The 20,090-nt window shown below is 39.7% G+C and overlaps 1 protein-coding gene across 1 annotated transcript in view; it reads right to left on the reverse strand.

Moving 5' to 3' along the window:
* Window positions 1–20,090, reverse strand: part of LOC126101561 (cap-specific mRNA (nucleoside-2'-O-)-methyltransferase 1) — a 275,895-nt gene that overhangs the window by 204,081 nt on the left and 51,724 nt on the right. Inside the window, exon 7 of the mRNA XM_049912198.1 lies at window positions 16,205–16,397. Coding sequence (XP_049768155.1) covers window positions 16,205–16,397 — 193 coding nt within the window. The remainder of the gene's footprint in view (window positions 1–16,204; window positions 16,398–20,090) is intronic.

Here is a 20,090-nt window from a genome sequence, read left to right on the forward strand (position 1 = left end):
CTTGAAGGTAAGTACTGAGCAGCAAATCTGTCTCATACATATTTTAGTTTTCTAGAGTGAATTTTCATTTTGATAAAAATGATACCACCTCAGATTAGAAATATCATACATATTGTTCTTAAGTTCTGTAAAGAAGAGAAACAAAATCATGTTACTTTTACAGTTACTGAAAGCTGATGAAAAAAAAGAAAAGGTATAAATTACATTAAGTGGTTGCAGGAACAACCCATTCCAAATCTCCCAAAATGTTGTACTTCAAAGTGCTCTGTGTTGCGCTTTTCATGAAAATAAAGTTTTGACTTTTGTTTCCCACAAGGAAAACTCAATTCCTGGCTTAGAGGAAACAGTATCATAGTGACAAAAGATACGACCAAGACCACAAACTACTAGATACTACTGGAGCAAATAAAATTAGGCCTACACAAGCAGTGAACAGGGTATTAAAAGGAAAGACTTTTCTGATTCTACAGTCACCTCTCTGTCATTGTGATCTATATCCAATTGAACTGATTTGGAACATAACTCAATAAAAAACATCACAAATAAACAAAGTTTATAGCATCATCTTTGGTCCATACTATGATAACGAATTGCACAGCTGGAAGAGAAGACACAACACTGAAATCCACATGCTATTACAACAAGCTACAATAATCAATATAATACACTCCTGGAAATGGAAAAAAGAACACATTGACACCGGTGTGTCAGACCCACCATACTTGCTCCGGACACTGCGAGAGGGCTGTACAAGCAATGATCACACGCACGGCACAGCGGACACACCAGGAACCGCGGTGTTGGCCGTCGAATGGCGCTAGCTGCGCAGCATTTGTGCACCACCGCCGTCAGTGTCAGCCAGTTTGCCGTGGCATACGGAGCTCCATCGCAGTCTTTAACACTGGCAGCATGCCGCGACAGCGTGGACGTGAACCGTATGTGCAGTTGACGGACTTTGAGCGAGGGCGTATAGTGGGCATGCGGGAGGCCGGGTGGACGTACCGCCGAATTGCTCAACACGTGGGGCGTGAGGTCTCCACAGTACATCGATGTTGTCGCCAGTGGTCGGCGGAAGGTGCACGTGCCCATCGACCTGGGACTGGACCGCAGCGACGCACGGATGCACACCAAGACCGTAGGATCCTACGCAGTGCCGTAGGGGACCGCACCGCCACTTCCCAGCAAATTAGGGACACTGTTGCTCCTGGGGTATCGGCGAGGACCATTCGCAACCGTCTCCATGAAGCTGGGCTACGGTCCCGCACACCGTTAGGCCATCTTCCGCTCACGCCCCAACATCGTGCAGCCCGCCTCCAGTGGTGTCGCGACAGGTGTGAATGGAGGGATGAATGGAGACGTGTCGTCTTCAGCAATGAGAGTCGCTTCTGCCTTGGTGCCAATGATGGTCGTATGCGTGTTTGGCGCCGTGCAGGTGAGCGCCACAATCAGGACTGCATACGACCGAGGCACACAGGGCCAACACCCGGCATCATGGTGTGGGGAGCGATCTCCTACACTGGCCGTACACCACTGGTGATCGTCGAGGGGGCACTGAATAGTGCACGGTACATCCAAACCGTCATCGAACCCATCGTTCTACCATTCCTAGACCAGCAAGGGAACTTGCTGTTCCAACAGGACAATGCACGTCCGCATGTATCCCGTGCCACCCAACGTGCTCTAGAAGGTGTAAGTCAACTACCCTGGCCAGCAAGATCTCCGGATCTGTCCCCCATTGAGCATGTTTGGGACTGGATGAAGCGTCGTCTCACGCGGTCTGCACATCCAGCACGAACGCTGGTCCAACTGAGGCGCCAGGTGGAAATGGCATGGCAAGCCGTTCCACAGGACTACATCCAGCATCTCTACGATCGTCTCCATGGGAGAATAGCAGCCTGCATTGCTGCGAAAGGTGGATATACACTGTACTGGTGCCGACATTGTGCATGCTCTGTTGCCTGTGTCTATGTGCCTGTGGTTCTGTCAGTGTGATCATGTGATGTATCTGACCCCAGGAATGTGTCAATAAAGTTTCCCCTTCCTGGGACAATGAATTCACGGTGTTCTTATTTCAATTTCCAGGAGTGTATATTCCTGAAGATTTTAACGGGGAAGCCATGCCATGAAAATGAAAAAGGATCCAGTGGTTTCAAGACTATTGGTGGAGCAGTCATATGATAAGAGATCAAGGAAGAGATACAGGAGTACAAGGGTAAATCACATTAAAACAATATGCAATGGGATGGGTGTAAATAACTGGTAGGAAGCAGCACAAGATAGAAGAATTTGGGGGCAACACATGAGACTGGCACAGGAGCATTGAGTTCCTTTGAAGCCGAGGAGGAGGAGGAGGAGAAGGAGGAGGAGGAGGAGGAGGAGGAGAACACTGAAAAGTAGAGATAAAGAAAATGGTGAAGACACTGACATAGCAACATGTAACTAACCATAAGAAAGTTTTACTGACATGACAACAAAGTCTATTGAAAAAACAGATTTAAGCATAGCTGAATGACTTAATGTTTACTACAGGATTTATGAAGAAGAAACATTGTTAATAAGATAAAGATTTGTTCTGATTACTACAAACATGCAATATGCACACTCGTATTTCCCAATGTCATCAAAGTTTTAGATGGAGTATAACTATGGTCTCCCCTACTACAATGATGATATACCTTCTGTGTCAACAAACATACGTAGCCTTGAGTCTAAAAGTAATAAAGACAAAATTTAAAGTGAAACAAAATATAAACAGCATCACAACACTTGCTATTAAAAATAATGTAAGAAAAAGTGGGTTACAGGTTTTGGAGTATGAAATATGAATTATAATAAACAACCAAATTTATTTTATATTTTCTGTGAGAGGCATTTCAAAGTTTTATTCCCCATCAGTAGATACATCACTCTTTATAACCTGATAAGTCCATATGAGTAAATTTCTTGTTTTGTTTTCAAAATTACAACAATATAAACTTGTATTCAGCAGGGCATTTTTCATACAAAAAACAGCTCTACAAGAAAAAAATCGGTGCTCATTAGAGGTTATATGTTGATTAACACAACTATTTTTTCAGACAAATGTCGGAAACTGCATTTTTCATTTTCACAATCATTTCATATTCACACGATTTAGCCAATTTTCCTTTTGAATTTTCTTTTAATCAATCTGTTCCATATTCCTTAATCACTTTAGCCCCTCCAGTGGGCAAAAATTTTAATCATTTTTCGACAACTGGACACAATGTATTGCATGTTACCGATATATGCAAAATTTAATCTAGCTAACATGCACTAACTGCAAATAGATCAGGAACTGAAAATAAAAGTTTTTACAGTGGCGAATACAAGCTATAAGGTCACAATACAAAGCTGTATAACATCATGCCAAAAACTGAATTACATAGAACATTTTTCAAACTGAAATCATTCAAAAAACCTACTGTTTCACCTCCTGGCACTGAGTATTACATGCAATTCATTCTAATGTCCCAGAATATTTAATGTAACATATTATAATCTTTAACTGTATAATATTTGTTGTTCCTTGTACATAACTATAGTAAAATGAAAGAAATTTACTTTGCAGTAATTTTACAATACAATCAGCTCTCTCAAAACATTATCCGATTACTTGCATTCACAGTCATACACATTTTAGAAAAGACCACGTCATGCTTGGACTGGTATTAAATTTATATATTTATTTTTATTCAGGTGACTGCCATGAGAAGTGAATGCAATCATACTTGTTCCGGCTTACTCTAGCTAGATAATTATTTGAATCATCAAAATCTGTGAGATTATGTCACCAGGAGTTTCATTGCGACTAGCATACACAGCAACAGTTTGGATCCAGTAGAGGAACAAACATAAACATTAGAGCATGATTTGCAAGTTTGTTCTTAGTCTTCTGGAGTATATTTCCCTCAATTGACGAAACCATCAACTTTGAATGAAGAGTTCTTGAAATGCAGTTGTTCTGGAAGCTTAACTAAATAAAAAATCAGCACACCTAAGCATTTGTTTTCTTTCTGTTCTTCCTGAAAACAATTCCTAACTGCTTCCACAGTGTGCATATTGATTCCGTATGAGTGTTTGAGACCCTTTACTAAATTTCGTAGATGTGTTTTGAAAGGGAGTGACAACAATCCGTGCTTCAAGCAATGTCTGTGTACTTTGGGTGACTTAATATTTAAGAGCACGCTGTCCAGAAGAAACTCATCATCATACCACATTCCCTTATTGTTTTTCAACATGCATTTCTTTATCATAGAGTCTACTATATTTTTCTGTTTCTTACTGAGTTTAGAATGATCTAAAAGATTTGACTGAACTGTCTCACACTTTTCATCTGAGAGCTGCTTTCACAGAAGCTTTATTTCAGCAATCAATGTCCTTAGTTTATTATGTAATTGCATCGCTTCCAGTTTCTTACACTTTAATGTTATTTTTAAGGAATTTATTGCTGCGTCCAATACCATTTCATTCGACAAACTTTCCTTAACAGAAGAAACACTGAGCAACATCATAACTTCTCATTCAACATTTCCTTTGTCACAGCTTCTCCCTTGCAAGTGTTTTACAAGCAGTTTTCTGTTGTTGATACTTTTGATAGATATTTTGGTAAATTGGGAAATAAATGAGGAACTGTCCCTGGTTTTAGAGACCACCTTTGTCTTGGAATTTTAACTTGTTTACCATCAACGACAAACAAGTCTGCTTTTGTGTTAAGTTCCTCACCAAAATGTGAATCACACAGCACAATTGTCAGTCAAATCTCTAGATTTCCAAAGCACTGCTCTCACCCATTTAGAAAACTCTACTTTGTTTTTTGGAGGTCTACCCTTACTTTCTCCGTGGCTAGATCTGCAAGCTGGAATGAAACACGTAGGCATCTTTTGTTCTTCTCCTTCTTTAAATACAGGGTGACACACAACAATGGGAATGTTTGAAATGAGTAGTGGCAAGTGGGCAAGTGGCAGCACTGCGGATTCGTGACAGTTAGCGAGTAAACAGTCCGCCATTTCAGTAATCATGGATCAGCGGAATGGACAACAGTGAGCAATAGCCATAAAAATGTTTTATAAAAACAATGATAGTTTGGCAGCAGTGCACAGAGAGTTTCGGCGTTTTTATAATTTAGGACATCGTGATGCTGTTCCATCGAAACACGGTTGCTAAACACGCAATAAAATATTGGATTAATAACTCTGAAGAGACTGGATCTGCCCTCAAGAAGAAACCTACAGGACGACCAAGAAGTGTGCATTCTCCAGCGAACATTGATGTTGTACGTGAGTCTATCTTACGGAGCACACAGCATTCAAGTCATAAGCAAGCAACAGTGGTTGGAATGTCCCAGGAGAGTGTTCGCAGAATTCTTCATCTTGATTTAAAATGTCATCTGTACAAACTACAGATGGTGCAACAATTGAAGGAAAACGATTATCGATTACGATTAGGGTTCTGCCAATAAATGATAAAAAAATGATGATGATGAATCTCTAAACAAGTTGTGGATGTCAGAGGAGGTACATTTTCATCTCATAGGTTACGTGAATAAAAAGAATTACCGTTACTGGGCAAACACAAATCCTAATGATTTCATGAGTAAAGTGACAGTATGGTGTGGTGTTTCATCACATGGGATTATCTGACCATATTTTTTTTGGAAATGAACAGGGAAACACAATAACTGTCAATGCCGATCGTTACGTGGAGATGTTATGAACTTTCATTACACCCATGTTGAACAACTTTCCAAGCATTCAAGAAGCCTGGTTTCAACGGGACGGAGTGACATCACACAATGCATGGCAATCAATGGCATATGTGGAAGAATTGTTTGGCAACCGTGTGATATCACAATTCGGTAACATTCCCTGACCCCCCCCCCCCCCCCCCCCCTACGTCGCCAGATTTATCCATTTGTGATTTTTTCTTGCGGGACTACCTCAAGAGTTAAGTCTACATGACTTGACCAAGAACCCTGGATGAGTTGAAACAGAGAATTCAGAATGCAATTCACAGCATCCCAGCTAAGATGTTGCAGCAGTCAATGAGTAATTTCAACAGCAGATTTCATAAATGTATTCATAGTACAGAAGGACACCATCTAAAGGATGTAATTTTAAAAAAATGATAAATGCCATTAATGTTTTGCAAATGACAAAGTTGTAAGGTTTCAATTACTACGAATGCAATTTCTTTCCTTCATCACCTCTAGTTTTATTGGATTGTGGAAATGTTCCCGTTTTCCTATGTCACCCTGTACAAGTAACAACAACTGTTAACACAACAACTGTTAACACCACTTTCTCACCGCAGCCTTCACCTCTGCAACATTCACTTATAACACTTCAAACAATCTCACAAAATAAGCACAGATGCTACCAACACACATCCTCCAATACGGTACAAACACATCAACTTCAGTCTCAAGCAACAGTGCTGCTCGCAGTTCATGGGCACCCACCTGTTCTATACTACCCATGTTAACGTGCCAGGAGTCAGCACATTTTCTCTTTTACTTGCTATGCTTCTGTGTTAGCCCTAATTTCTCTGATTTGCTCATTGTGGTCACTTTGTGAGAGATGTGTGGGAGGAAGTAAAATGTTGCCTGACTTTTCTTGGGACATAAGCTCTCAGGATTCCAGCAGTAAAACTCATTGTGATGTACAGCAAGTCTCTTGTACCACCTGCCACTGTAGACCATTGAGCATTCCTGTAATTTTCTCATGCCTGCTAAATGAAGGGGCTGGCAGAAGGAAGTGCTGATCCTCAAGTTAGCAAGGATTAATCTGATCACTTTATCTGCAGTATTTTCAAATGCACTACACAATTGTAACTAATAGTTCTATATTTACTGCTCGAGAACACTGTGTACAATATAAGTTCCTATGTTGTATTACATTTCTGTTCTTTTCTTTGTATATAACCAAACATATAGGGTGATTTTTAAAAAAAGTTTATAAACTAATATGGTACACCAGACATACAATAAGGATCAGTAATTACAAAGGACTCAGGGGTCACAAAGGCCATCCAGGGTTATTAAGTGGCATTGCAGCTATTTAATCACACGTTACAAATGGACACCCACTACAGGAGATGCTCAAATTTTGTCCAGATGCATTGCGACACACTTGACATTGATGCCGCATTGAATGGCACACCCTCTCAAAGGTACCTGGTGTAGCTCTAAGACATCCTGCTGCTGCAACAGTCCTGCCCACTAGGTCCTCCAGTGATGTAACACGTTTCATACAAAAGGCTCTTGAAAAAACCCCAGACGAAAAAATCGACTGGGGACAGAATGGGTGATCGTTGTGGCCAAGCGAGTAGCCCACTGCAACCAATGCAGTGGCTGGGAAAGGTTTCCTGCAGATGTTCTCTCAATTGTCAGCTCAAATGCACAGGGACTCTGAATGCAGTGAGGAATAGGCACAGAATCACATTCAGCATGTCCAGCGGAACCTCTCTAGGGAAATCCCATATGCTTATTGTAGTCCCAGGTTGCAATGCCCAGATGCACTGGAAATGAAGTCCTTCATCATGTACAATACACTAGACAGAGAGTTGGGGGACACCAGTGGAGTGGGATATGCTTTGTTGATGGCATACACTGTACCCTTTCAAGAACACTCTCTTCTGCTGCAACTGCCCATATTGTTCATTGGTGACCAGCATCCAGCTTGTGCACATGAAAGCTGCTGGTTTTGCATGATCAGTGATGTGGGGCAGCAAACAATGTTTAGCACAGCATCTGGCATATTTCACATGATACAATCACATGGCTTCTAATCCATTGAAGTTGGTCGCACCAAAAATTAAATGCATCATTTTGCGGTATGTGTAGCTAGCCATGTTACTCCCAACACTTCCACAGCATGAGTGCCGATGGTCTCATGTATTTGTATAGCAATGTCATCTTGTGACCGTAGTGCCCTCTTGTGGCTATTGCGACACCCAGTTTCCATATGATTACTTATCCTTGTTGTATGGACGATGCACACATTAGTTTGTAATTTTTTTTTAAATCACCCTGTATAACATTCATTAGCATGAAATACGTTTCTGTTTGTTAACACTTTCTTCCACCAACCTCTTCAAATAATCACATGATGAACCATGCAACTCTTCATTGGATGGTCTTTGTCTCTTCTATTATTAGTTGCTGAGGCTCCAAGACTGATGAAACTGATGAACAGTGGTCAAGAATCAGTCAAACTAGTGTTTTGTAAGCCATATCTTTTGTAATTAAATTACATTTCCTAAGGTTCTGTCACATTCCACTTTAGGTTACTCCGGACAGTTATTACTACGTACTTTATGGTGGTTATTGTTTTTAATGATTTATCTGCAATAGTGTCATCAAATCTGACAGTAATGGATCACTTTACCGAATTACATGCAATGTTCTCTTCTTCTTATCCCTTTCTCGCTACTTACAGGAGTGGCATTGTTATACTGTTTTTGGCAATGTCAGGGATAACTGGTGGCCAGATTCCCTGCCCAAAACGACCACTCCCCTTGGGAGGGAATGTGTGTGCCACACCTCTGTGTCTAGAGTAATGTCATGTTCAAGTTAGAGAACATTTTCTAAATATTTGTGTAGCCTGTATCTGATGTGGAACATGAGGACCAGTTGGGTATTCATCTAGTTGGATGTGGGAAATTCCCAAAAAAACTGCATCCAAACTGACCAGTTGACAAGCCCTCGTCATTAATCTGAGAGGTAGACTTGACTGAGGGCGAGCCCACCTTCCTATATCCCAGAAGTAACAGTTTAAAATGCTCAGCTATTTACATGGGTCCCTGTTTCTGTTACATTTAATTACCTTCAGGGTCACCTACCACCCTCTGCATCAACTGCTGATCCACTAAAGGTCTTTCTGCCTTTGGCTACAGTCTTCTAGCATAGTAATTTTCCTATACACAGCAGCATCACTTATGAACATTCCACTGATGTCCAGTATTAACTACATCATCACTGATATATGTTGTAAAAAAAGTAACAGCCCTCTAACATTCCCTTGGGATACTGACAAAATTATTTTTAAATTTGTTAATTTTGATCCACTAAGAATGAAATGTTGAGTTCTACAGGCAGTAAAGTCTCCTCTACACCTACACGCTTAGTCCGCAATTCACAGTTAAGTGCTTGACAGAGGGTTCATCAAACCACCTTCAAGTTATTTCTCACCATTCCTCTCTTGAACAGTGTACAGAAAGAGGAACACAAATCTTTTTGTACAAGAGCTGATTTATTTTATTTTATTTTATTACAATGATCATAGCTCCCTATGCAGGTGGCTGCCAACAAAATATTTTCACACTCTGAGGAGAAAGTTGGTAACTGAAATTTCATGAGAAGATCCTGTCGTAACAAAAAAGGCTTTGTTTTAATGATTGACAAGCCAATTTGTGTATCATAGGCGTGGCACTCTCTCCCCTACTTCGCAGTAACGGAAAACTCGATATTCTTCATTGCACTTTTTCGATGTCCTCCGTCAATCTTAACTGATGTGGATTCCACACTGCACAACAATACTCCGGAAAAGGTTGGATAACCGTAGTATAAGCAGTCTCTTTAGTAAACCTATTGCATTTTCTAAAGGTTAGTAGTAGTAGTAGTAGCAGCAGCTTTATTCATCTGTAGATCTCTTTTTACAATGATATAGGACATGTCAAAGTATATACAAGTTTAGAACAATTTAAAATAAGCTAATTCGTATACACATACACTTACAAACTTCCAGTTAGAGACAATCATTAGATTTACTCCTGGGTACACAATTTTTTTTTTTTTTATATAAATAACTTATTAAGTAATGTAATGCCACATTGTTCTCTCATATCTCACTATCAGTCACTGCACACATTATATACACGTTGTTTCATAACACACACACACACACACACACACACACACACACACACACACAACTAGTGATCTCTGGGCCATTTTCTGTACCACAACTTCCCATCTGCTATCCTGAAAAACTGAGTCAGCATATCTCTACAAGGAGTAAGATGTTCCATCAATAAAACACAGTCTTTGGTTTGCTTTCCCCTCAACAATATCTATATGAGCATTCCAATTTAAGTTATTTGTAACTGTAATGTTAAATTGACAGCCTTTAAATTTGTGTCGTTTATTGAGTTAGCAAAACTTAATAGATCCATTTCAGTGCTCATGTAGATGACCTCATACTTTTCATTATTTAGAATAAAGTGCCTCTTTTTTCATCATAAAGAAATCTTTGACTTTACAAGATGGCAAATGAAGCATCATCTGCAAACTATCAATGTGGGCTACTCAGACTGTCTCCTACATTGTTGATGTGGATCAGCTGATGGCCAATAACACTTCCTTGGGGAATGGTAGATACTACTTCTGTTCTACTCAATGAATTTCTGTCAGTTACTACACCATGACCTTTCTAACCGGAAGTCATGAATCCAGTCATACAACTGAGACAGTACTCCATAGTACGCAATCTGATCAGTAGTTGCTTTTGAGGAATGGTATCAAAAACCTTCGAGAAATCTAAAAGTAAGGAATCAATTTGACATCCTCTCTTGATAGCATTCATTACTTTGAGAGAATAAAGAGCTAGTTGTGTTTCACAAGAATGATATTTTCTTAATCCATGTTGGCTGTTTGTTAATAATCATTTTCTTCATGATAACTCACAACATTAGAACACAGTATATGTCCCAAAATCCTACTGCAAATCGACATTAGTGATATGTGTCTGTAATTTAGCATATTACTCCTATTTCTTTCTTGGGTACTGGTGAGACTTGCACAACTTTCCAGCCTTAGGTGAGGATCTTTCAACAAGTGAGCAATCGTATCAGCATACTCTGGTACAGAAGCTGGATCAGAGGGCCTCGCCATTATTAAGTGATTTAAACTGCTTTGCTGCAAGAAGGATATTTACTTCTAAGTTACTCACTTTGGCAGTTGACCTCGATATGAATTGTGGAATATTTACTTCGTCGTCTTTGGTGAACGAATTTTTGGAAAACAATGTTTAGTTACTCTGCTTTAGTGAGACTGTCATCAGTAACATTGCCATTGTTATCGCGCAGTGAAGGTATTGATTAAATCTTGCTGCTGATGTACTTTACGTATGACCAGAGTCTCTTTGGATTTTCTAAGGATTTTGAGACAAGAGTTTTGTTGTGGAAATTGTTAAAAAGCATCTCACACTGAAGTTTGCACTAAATTTTGAGTTTCTGTAACACTTTACTGATCTTGGGGAGGGGGTGGGGGTGTTCTTTTAAATTTGGCATGCCTTTCCACTGCTTATACAACAGTATTCTAACTTGTTTTGTGTATGTGGGGGATCAGTACCATCTCTTATAATTTATTTGGGATATATCTGTCAACTGCAATGAATATATTTCTTTGAATTTAAACCACATCTGGTCTATGTTTACATAGTCAGATTGGAAGCAGTAGAGACTGTCTCTTAGGAAGGCTTTTTAAGTGTATTTTGTGTTTGTTTTTGGTGGATTTGGATGTTAAAGTCTCACCACAACCACCTTGTTTGTCACTAATCCCTCTATGCGTCATGATGCTTCCTATTTGCTCAGGATTGTTTGTTGCTAAGATGTCAATTATGTTTTTGCAACCATTTACACTTTGGGTGAATTTCTTAATTAATTGTTCAAAATAATTTTCTGAGAATGCACTCGGTACGATTTTAGAAAATGTTTTATGCCTACCATTGACTTTAAACATGTACTTCCATGAACATACTGAGGACAGATTCAAGTCACCACCAACTATAATTGTATGAGTGAGGTACCTATTCGAAATGAGACTTATGTTTTCTTTGAACTGTTCGGCCACTGACTCATGATCCGAGTTTGGGGTTCCTAAAAGGAACCTACCACAAGTTTTGGTTTGATATTCAGCAAGCTCATATTCTTTCCACTAAATGACAGTGCAGAACAGTATTGAATGTCTCTTGCAGTGGGGAATCAAATGGACCCTCAAAGTGGCAATTTCTAAGCTGTCACCCATTGCTGCTGTGCCAACGTAATAGTTGACAGGACAGTTTATTCAGACAATTGACAATGGTCTCATTTTACAGGAAGAAAATGCCCGTGCCCTTTCAAAGGAACCATACTGGCATTTTCCTGGAGTAATTTAGGAAAAGCATGGAAAATCTAAATCTGGATGGATGGACGGATGGATGCAGATTTGAACTGTCATCCTCTCAACTGCAAGTCCAGCGTGGCAACCACTGCACCACCTTCTTTGGTATACAGACTTAAGATAACTTACTCTATTTCTGAGGAGCATCTGGTATATATCTCTTGGTGTGTGTAGACTGTCTACAAAAGTATGTAACATGTTTATTGGGTTTCTGACATTTAAGATTTTCTTTTAAGCATAATGGCAGAGGATACTCTTCATTGTCAGGTCCTCAAGAAAAGATTTTACATTGCTTTTTATTCTTTCTGTGTCAGAGAAAAACTGTCCACAACAGTATGTACACCCAAACATGCATACGAAATGTGCCACTTTTTTTATTTGCTTAGGAAACATTTTTCGATCTAATGAAGGATTCATGGTATTGTTGCATATGTCTTTCAACAAAGTTGAATTTTACAAATCTACCGCTCCTAACTGGTCTTATGGTGGTAAACCCAAAAAAAGAGTGCAAAAGAATTTCCATAATGTTGAGCTCTTGGATTCATGTTTCAAAAGACTTGATGAATGAAACTGGTATAGTTAAATAATTTAAAAGTAATCATACAAATGTAGAACATTAAACATAAGTTGCTCATTTCCCTTTCACACAAATGTAGCTTCTCTATTAATGCTCCAATTATGTCACGCATGTCAACTTTTAGCTGCTTTTGTCACATCGAAGGCAGAGCAGTTTGCAAAATTGCACATGTTGTTTACCAACTAATATGTGCCTGCTGCACAACATTTTATATAAGAATGATCCCCACTAAACAGACTAACAGACTGAGCATATGAACTGGGCATGTCATGTGCTAGCCGAGTATGAAGGTGGTGGTGTGGTATTTGATTACAGACAGCACCTGTGCAGTGTCCTCAATACATTTTACGTGTCGGCCGTGGTCACAACAGTCATCTGTGTAATTGCAAGTGTATCACATTAGAGCTAAATGAATTCACATTTGGCAAATCATGGGTGCTTGTATGGTGGGTGCTTCTGTAACCAATGTAGCCAAAGTATTTGGCATTTCAAAAGAAGCCATATGAAAGATTTATATTCCACACAGGGAAAGTGAAAAACATCATCTATTAAGACACAGTGCAGTTGAGTGATCATAAGAAACAACCACTGAAAACAACTGTGACAAAAAATAAGCTGCAAAAGTCACTTGTGAGCCCTGTCAGCACCAAACCACGTATGGATATCTATTTGCAGGGAACTGCATCCCAAGTTGGCATTTCAAAACCACTCATCAGTGACACAAATGCCCGTAACATGAAAATATAGTGCCGAAACCATAAAACCTAGACTATGGGGCAATGGAATTCATTACATTGGATGAGTCTTGTTGCTCACTATTTACAACTTCTGGCCGAGTTTACCTCCCAACAGTGAAATATGACTGGGGTTTGGTGATAACTTGAGCAGCCAGAGAGTTGTATTCAAAGGGCCCCTTGGGTGCTCTAAAAGGTTAAATTGCTGCCAACTATTATGTGACCATTTTGGCTGTCCAGGTCCACACCACGGTACAATATTTATTCCCCATCGGGGATGCAGTGTTCCAAGATGACTGAGCTCACATCATCCAGGGCTGGTTCTGTGAGGACAGGGACAAACTGCCAAATCTCTGACCACCAAAATGAAATCTCAATACTATTGAGCTTTTGTGGTCTACTTTGGAGAGACAGGTGTATGATCGCTATTCATCTCCATCAAAGTTATCTGAACTTGCCACTATTTTGCAGGAAGAATGACACAAGTTTCCCCTGAAAACTAGACAGGACCTGTATTTATCCATTCTCAGATGAATGGAACTGTTTTGAATGGCAATGGTATTTCTACACAGTGTTAGGCATGGTAGAATGTTTGTTTTTTATGTTTCCATATTTTTGTTCATTGCCAGCAGTTTCCCTGAAGTCAAGAGATGGGAATTTGCCCTCCAACATAACCCCACATTCAGACACCATCTGGACTAAGCCTTATTAATTTACAATCCCTTACTATTACTATTATTATTATTATTATCATTATTAATCATTCTGTTTTTATTCATTATGTCTTGTTTATTCTTTTCCTTTATTGATTTTTTTATCTTTGTTCTTTTCCCCTCCCCATCCAACATTTTCCCTCCACCTTCTTTTCCTTCTAGTTTTTAATAGCACTATTCAACTCATTTATCTTCACCTTAATCCATGTTTACTTCTTGCTCTGCCCTCAGCATCTCTGGACTGAAGCTGATATACAGGGTGAAAAGTATTTAAACCGACAAACTCTGGGAGGTTGTAGGGCGCATGAAGACAAATATTTTTCCCTAATATTTTTTCCTATGATGAGTATTTAAACTGGTAGAGGAAGATTTCTCTGGCGGCAAATGAATTAAACCAACAAACACTTTTCCAATTTTTTATGACCAAGAGACAACACATTAACACAACCCAATTTCAATTACAGTAGATTTTCAAAAATTCCTACACTGACATGAAAAAAAAAGGTTACACCGTCGGATCATGTACTATCTGACACGGGCAAAAACCCCAGAGTATCCTGAATTATTCCTGCTACTGCTACTATCCGGGCAACCAGATCCTCTTCTGATGCAACAGGAGTTGCGTAAACAAGGTTGCGCATCTCTCCCCATACAAAAAAGTCCAGAGGGGACACATCTGGGGATCGAACAGGTCATGGTACAGGACCACCTCTGCCAATCCACGTTTCTGGGAATCAACGCACACAACAACTGAAATGTGCCGGCGGCCCGTCATGATGTAGAGAGCGGGACATCTTCCAGCAATTCTGGCAATGCTCTGGTGAGAAAATTGTAATAGTGGAAATGTAGGATGCATTTCACTGTTCCAGGTACCACTGTGAAGACTGTGCTCTGGGTGGAGAATCAACTGGTTCCAGGTTGTGGACACGCTGTAAACAAAATGGACGTAACAATTGCTCTTGAAGGACTGTTCGTACATTCATCTGATTCGTCCCCATGTTACGTACAATTGCACGAGTGCTGACTGAAGGATCCGCTCCACATGCTGCAAGACAGCTTCCTCAAATTGCAGCAATCTTACCGTGTGATGGCGCCCCTGTCCAGGTAATCTGCTAAATGACCTGGTCTCACGCAGACGTTGGTACACAGTAGCAAAGGTCATATGATGTGGGATACGGCAATTAGGATATTTTTGTTGATAAACGCACTGTGCAGCTCATCCGTTGTGGCGCACTATGTAGTATGCACAAATCATATCAGTGTACTCACTCCAGGTGTATCGCTTCATTAGTAAACAGAGACAATGCACTACTACACTGGTGGACAGCAGTTTGCCTACAACTGAAGAGTGTAATATGCCCTCTAACAAATGAAGAGTGTAATAGAGCCTCCAGCGGTTTAAATAATCCTCAAAGGAAAAAATGACATTAGGGAAAAATATTTCTTTTGATGTCTCCTACAACCTCCCAGAGTTTGTCGGTTTAAATACTTTTCATCCTGTAGCGCTACCAATGTACTATCTTTGATCTCCCATTCCCTCCAATACCTCTCCCTTCATCTTTGTCTGTCCTCATCCTCACTACAAGTTGGTGCTTTTCATCTTGTGATCTGAGAACCTGCCCTTCCCTTTTAACCTTACACATCTATTCCTCTTTCCTTCCCAAGGAAGGAACTGTTAGTTCTGAAACTTTGGATAATTTCTTTCCCTTTTACATGTGTTTACTAGCAGTGCTAAGAATTTTGCAGGGTAAGTTCTGGCCAGGAATTCTGTCTCACAACGCAAACATAATGTCCACATACCCCAAAACTAAAGTGTCTACACCAGGGCTTCATGTCATCTTTTTGAACATCTGTAGCACATTCCATTCCCTGTTGGGATGTCACACTTTAATGAACGCACATCGACAGTACTGGATGCTCCCCAGAATATTAAAATTTTAGTGTAATAGAGTGAAAATTTACCACACTTAATCACACAATTTCTATGATGTGATCTCCTTACCATAGTGAGGTTCAAATGTCTCACAGGGTCCAGCATAGAAATCAGACAGCCGAAAGTCATGATCACCTTTCAGCGTGAAGCCAAAACCCTTGGCTTGCCACTTCTTTCGCCACAATACGTATTCAGAGAAACCTCCAGGGCCAGCACAGACGTCGGCAAAATAAAGCAAGTCATGTGGCCCCAGCTGCGGTTTCTGGAATGTGAATTACAACAAATATACAATTGTGAAATAGTAATTTTTTTTATAGTGTGACTTGTCAAAAAAGTTTAAGAGTCCATTGTAATTCAAGTTGGACTCCAAAATGTTTGATGTAGCATGTCAGCCATTTGCTATTGCAATACTATATTTTAGCAACTAATTTTTATATACCTTCAATAGTTTCATTTTGTAGCCCATAGCACAAAACAAAATTTATCCAAAAGGAACATGAGATATAAACAGTAATTTCCTTTTCAAAGATTACTAAAACAGACACATACAATTAAATCACTGATAACAGGTGTAAAAAAATAAAAAAACATTTAACAGTGTCTAAGTGCCTAAGTCAGCAGCACAGATGAAAAATACAGTGATAGAATGAAACTTCATACGCTTCAGACAAAACAAAACTAAGTAAACCACATAACAAAGTTGGCAGCCCTTTCAGCAGGAAAGCATGTGCCTAAGTGCATGCATTAGTTCAGTTGGGAAGTGTGCCATAAAGCTATCTCGTGATAAGTTGGTCATTAACTGTCACAACTGGCCTTTGCAGCCACAGATACTGGTATTGGAACAGAGTTTATCCCACAGTAGATTAAAGCCATGTGCAAGAAGAGATTTGGGTAGCTTGCTACCCAAAAGGATACTGTGATCTCATGTATGCAGTTCATAGATACAAATGTTGTGAGTGGATGAGCACTGTGCCACTGAAAGGTAGTGTCTGGATACTGACCCAACAGAAATATCCATGAGTATGTACGATATCCAAGGTACATAACTGAGTAGTCAAGGCTTCCCTGAATCGCTACCCGATGTGACTTGGAATCACACCCATAGACTCCCCGGTTGATGATGGTGGGAGTTACAACAGCCTCTCTCTACAAAACACTGTCAGAATGTGATGTTTCTTATGGGTGCCACATTTGTCACAGACACAGTCAAATGAGGTATTGCAGAAACAACAGTGACTATTAAAAATTATGTCCTACCACTTGTTAACAATCAATTTTTCTCCAAGCTCCACTAAATACAGCCTAGGGGACTGTGGAGTTAACTGTAGATTATGCCAGGGGACAGCAATTTTTTTTAATGCAGTTTATTTCCCACTTTCCATTACTTATGCCCAGGTAGCAAGCACAATGTCCCTATCACATCACACAGTGATCCTTGGTGTCACATGACAAGAACTCTGACAATATATGTGGGTTTACTCATATTCACATTCAGCCAAACATTGGATACTCTCATATTAGAATGCCTGCTTGTATTGCTGTCACACAAAAACATGCAGCAGTCTCCATACCCCTTCACAGTAGTCCCTAGTCATCACCACACTGTGCACACCCACACATATTTGATCAGGCTTGATAAAAAATATCACATCAGACAACATTAATGCACTTTGGTAGCCTTCCTAACAAACACGGACCATATAGCTCCACTCATTTACATACCTGCTAACAGTATGCAAGAGTACGAATTTATGCTGACATGAGACTGAATTCCTTACAGAAATTGCTTGTCTTGGAAACAAAGTGACTGATTAACTGTGAACTTGATGAGAAAAAAGACATGTCTTGGAAACAAAGTGGTGGACTAATTGTGAAATGAGTAACTTTTTGGGCACTCATTGTAATCTGTCGATGACATTTAGCAAAAAACCTGACATACCTCCTGTGATGGAGTATACAAAGTAAAACATAATCTGTTTCTATAATGAATACAGAGATTGTCCAGTACAACTAGCATTCATTCTTGTATTTTTGACACATAGCCTCAGGCAGGAATTTTTTTAACAGACATGAACCCCTGAGGTGACTGCACACACTTGACAACAGATGCTTTGTTAGTCTTTCTTTCCTCCCCCCCCCAGTCGTAACAGTGAAGTATACTAAAGATCAAACGTTGGTCCTGACATGGATCAAACGGTCCTGACATGAGGTTCTTACTATTTTATGCCTCTCCACAGGCTCATGAGGAACATCTCCCATGTCTCATAAATGCCACTCAAACTGGTGGATAGTGCTCAATGAAACATGCTCTATGTTCCCAAGATGTTAGTCTGTTTTGAAGCTGCTCTTGAGCACATCTAAAGAAAAAAAAGAAAAAAATAATGGTATTGAATCATCAGCTTTTTGCAAAGTACTTTTTGGATTTTAGCAAGAGCTTTTCTTCAAAATGTCACAAAGAGGGCACTAGAACAAGAGGTTTCCTGGAAGATAAATGTTAATATGTAAGCAGCAATTTCTTTATAGTGAGTATAATGTTTTCAATTTAAGATGAACATTTTCCCATTTTAGCCAACGGTCATCATGTATATGATATCCCTTTACAAAATTTAGTGTGTACTATGATTCCAGATCAACAGAGCAAGCCACTAACCATTGCTTCTCATTTGTTCGTCAAAGTGAAGTAAAGCTTATGATTCTGCCATGACAGCAAAAGTAACAACCTTTTAACTGATTTCAGAGTCTCAATTTTTCTCAAGAGCTATCTCCTTCAAGCCCTGGACCCTTATTCCTTTGCCTTTCATAGTACCAGCACCATAGTACATTTTGTCATATTCCCCTCCATCATCCTTCCTGCCTTCCAACCCTCCTCTGGAGAGGTTTACAATCACATTAAGGATTCAGTTGTTATGGCAGTGGCTTTGACTTTACTGTAAACTGAAAATCTCTGTTGGTTGTTCTGTATGTGTGTAGCTGGGTGTAGTAAAGTCTACCAAACTATTAGTTTGCATTTCTCTTTCTTACTATCAATTATAAAAAGGTTGTGTAAATAAACAAAATTTATATCTCTTTCTAATTTCTATAAATCCTTTGATCACATTCGCAAAATGCTTGCAGAAAAATGCTTTAGAAAACCCATTAAAATATGTCAATGTCACAGCTTGTCTTCTTTAAATGAGATATATTTGACAGTAGTAAGACCTTGGCACTGGAAGTAAGGAAGATTAATGTTTTACAAAATTCTGATGGTGAGATCATTAGAGACAGAGCACAAGCTCTGGTGAAGAATGGAGAAGAAAAATAAGGAGAAAAATTACTGTTTAATGACCCACCACCATCAAGGTCATTAGATCATTTGAAATTATTTTCCAGATGCGAATTTCATGACATCAGCTGCAATGTGATTACGTAGGCTTTCCCGGCGTAATAAGTCTTTAAAGTCTCTTCGGGTTTGCTGCCGGATCCTAAAATCAACTTTACTCAATATTTTGGCGATCCAACTGTTCGCTATCTTCAGGAAATGCTGCTTCTGCTGATGAGTCCCACTGAGAACTAACGCCAGGTTGCAAATCTACGTCCTATATAGGCCACCGTTCAGTACACGGCGCATGCGCTGCCCATCACAGTTTCTGCCTTCCAAAACAGGGAGGTGGTGCCGCCCTTAGTGAAACACTGCTGGCAACAATATATTGCAATCAAGGCCGCACCGAAGAACGTTCAGTTTTGATGCGAGATAATACAGGATTCCACGTTTTGCTTAGAGGAAACCCATTGTCTCTGTTGATTAAATTATCAGCCAACCTAATTTCTATCGCCTCTTTATAGACACTGTCCCTCGTCGGGCTATGGAGTTTGGACCATCTCCGGAGGTGTACGAAGAGGAACATACATCTGTGGCCTTTCTTCCTTATGCTGAAGGCTTATCATTTAAGATTGGACGAATTTTAAGGAATTTTAA

The sequence above is a fragment of the Schistocerca cancellata genome, chromosome 9 (genome assembly GCF_023864275.1).
Source record: "Schistocerca cancellata isolate TAMUIC-IGC-003103 chromosome 9, iqSchCanc2.1, whole genome shotgun sequence".
Lineage (NCBI taxonomy): Eukaryota > Metazoa > Arthropoda > Insecta > Orthoptera > Acrididae > Schistocerca > Schistocerca cancellata.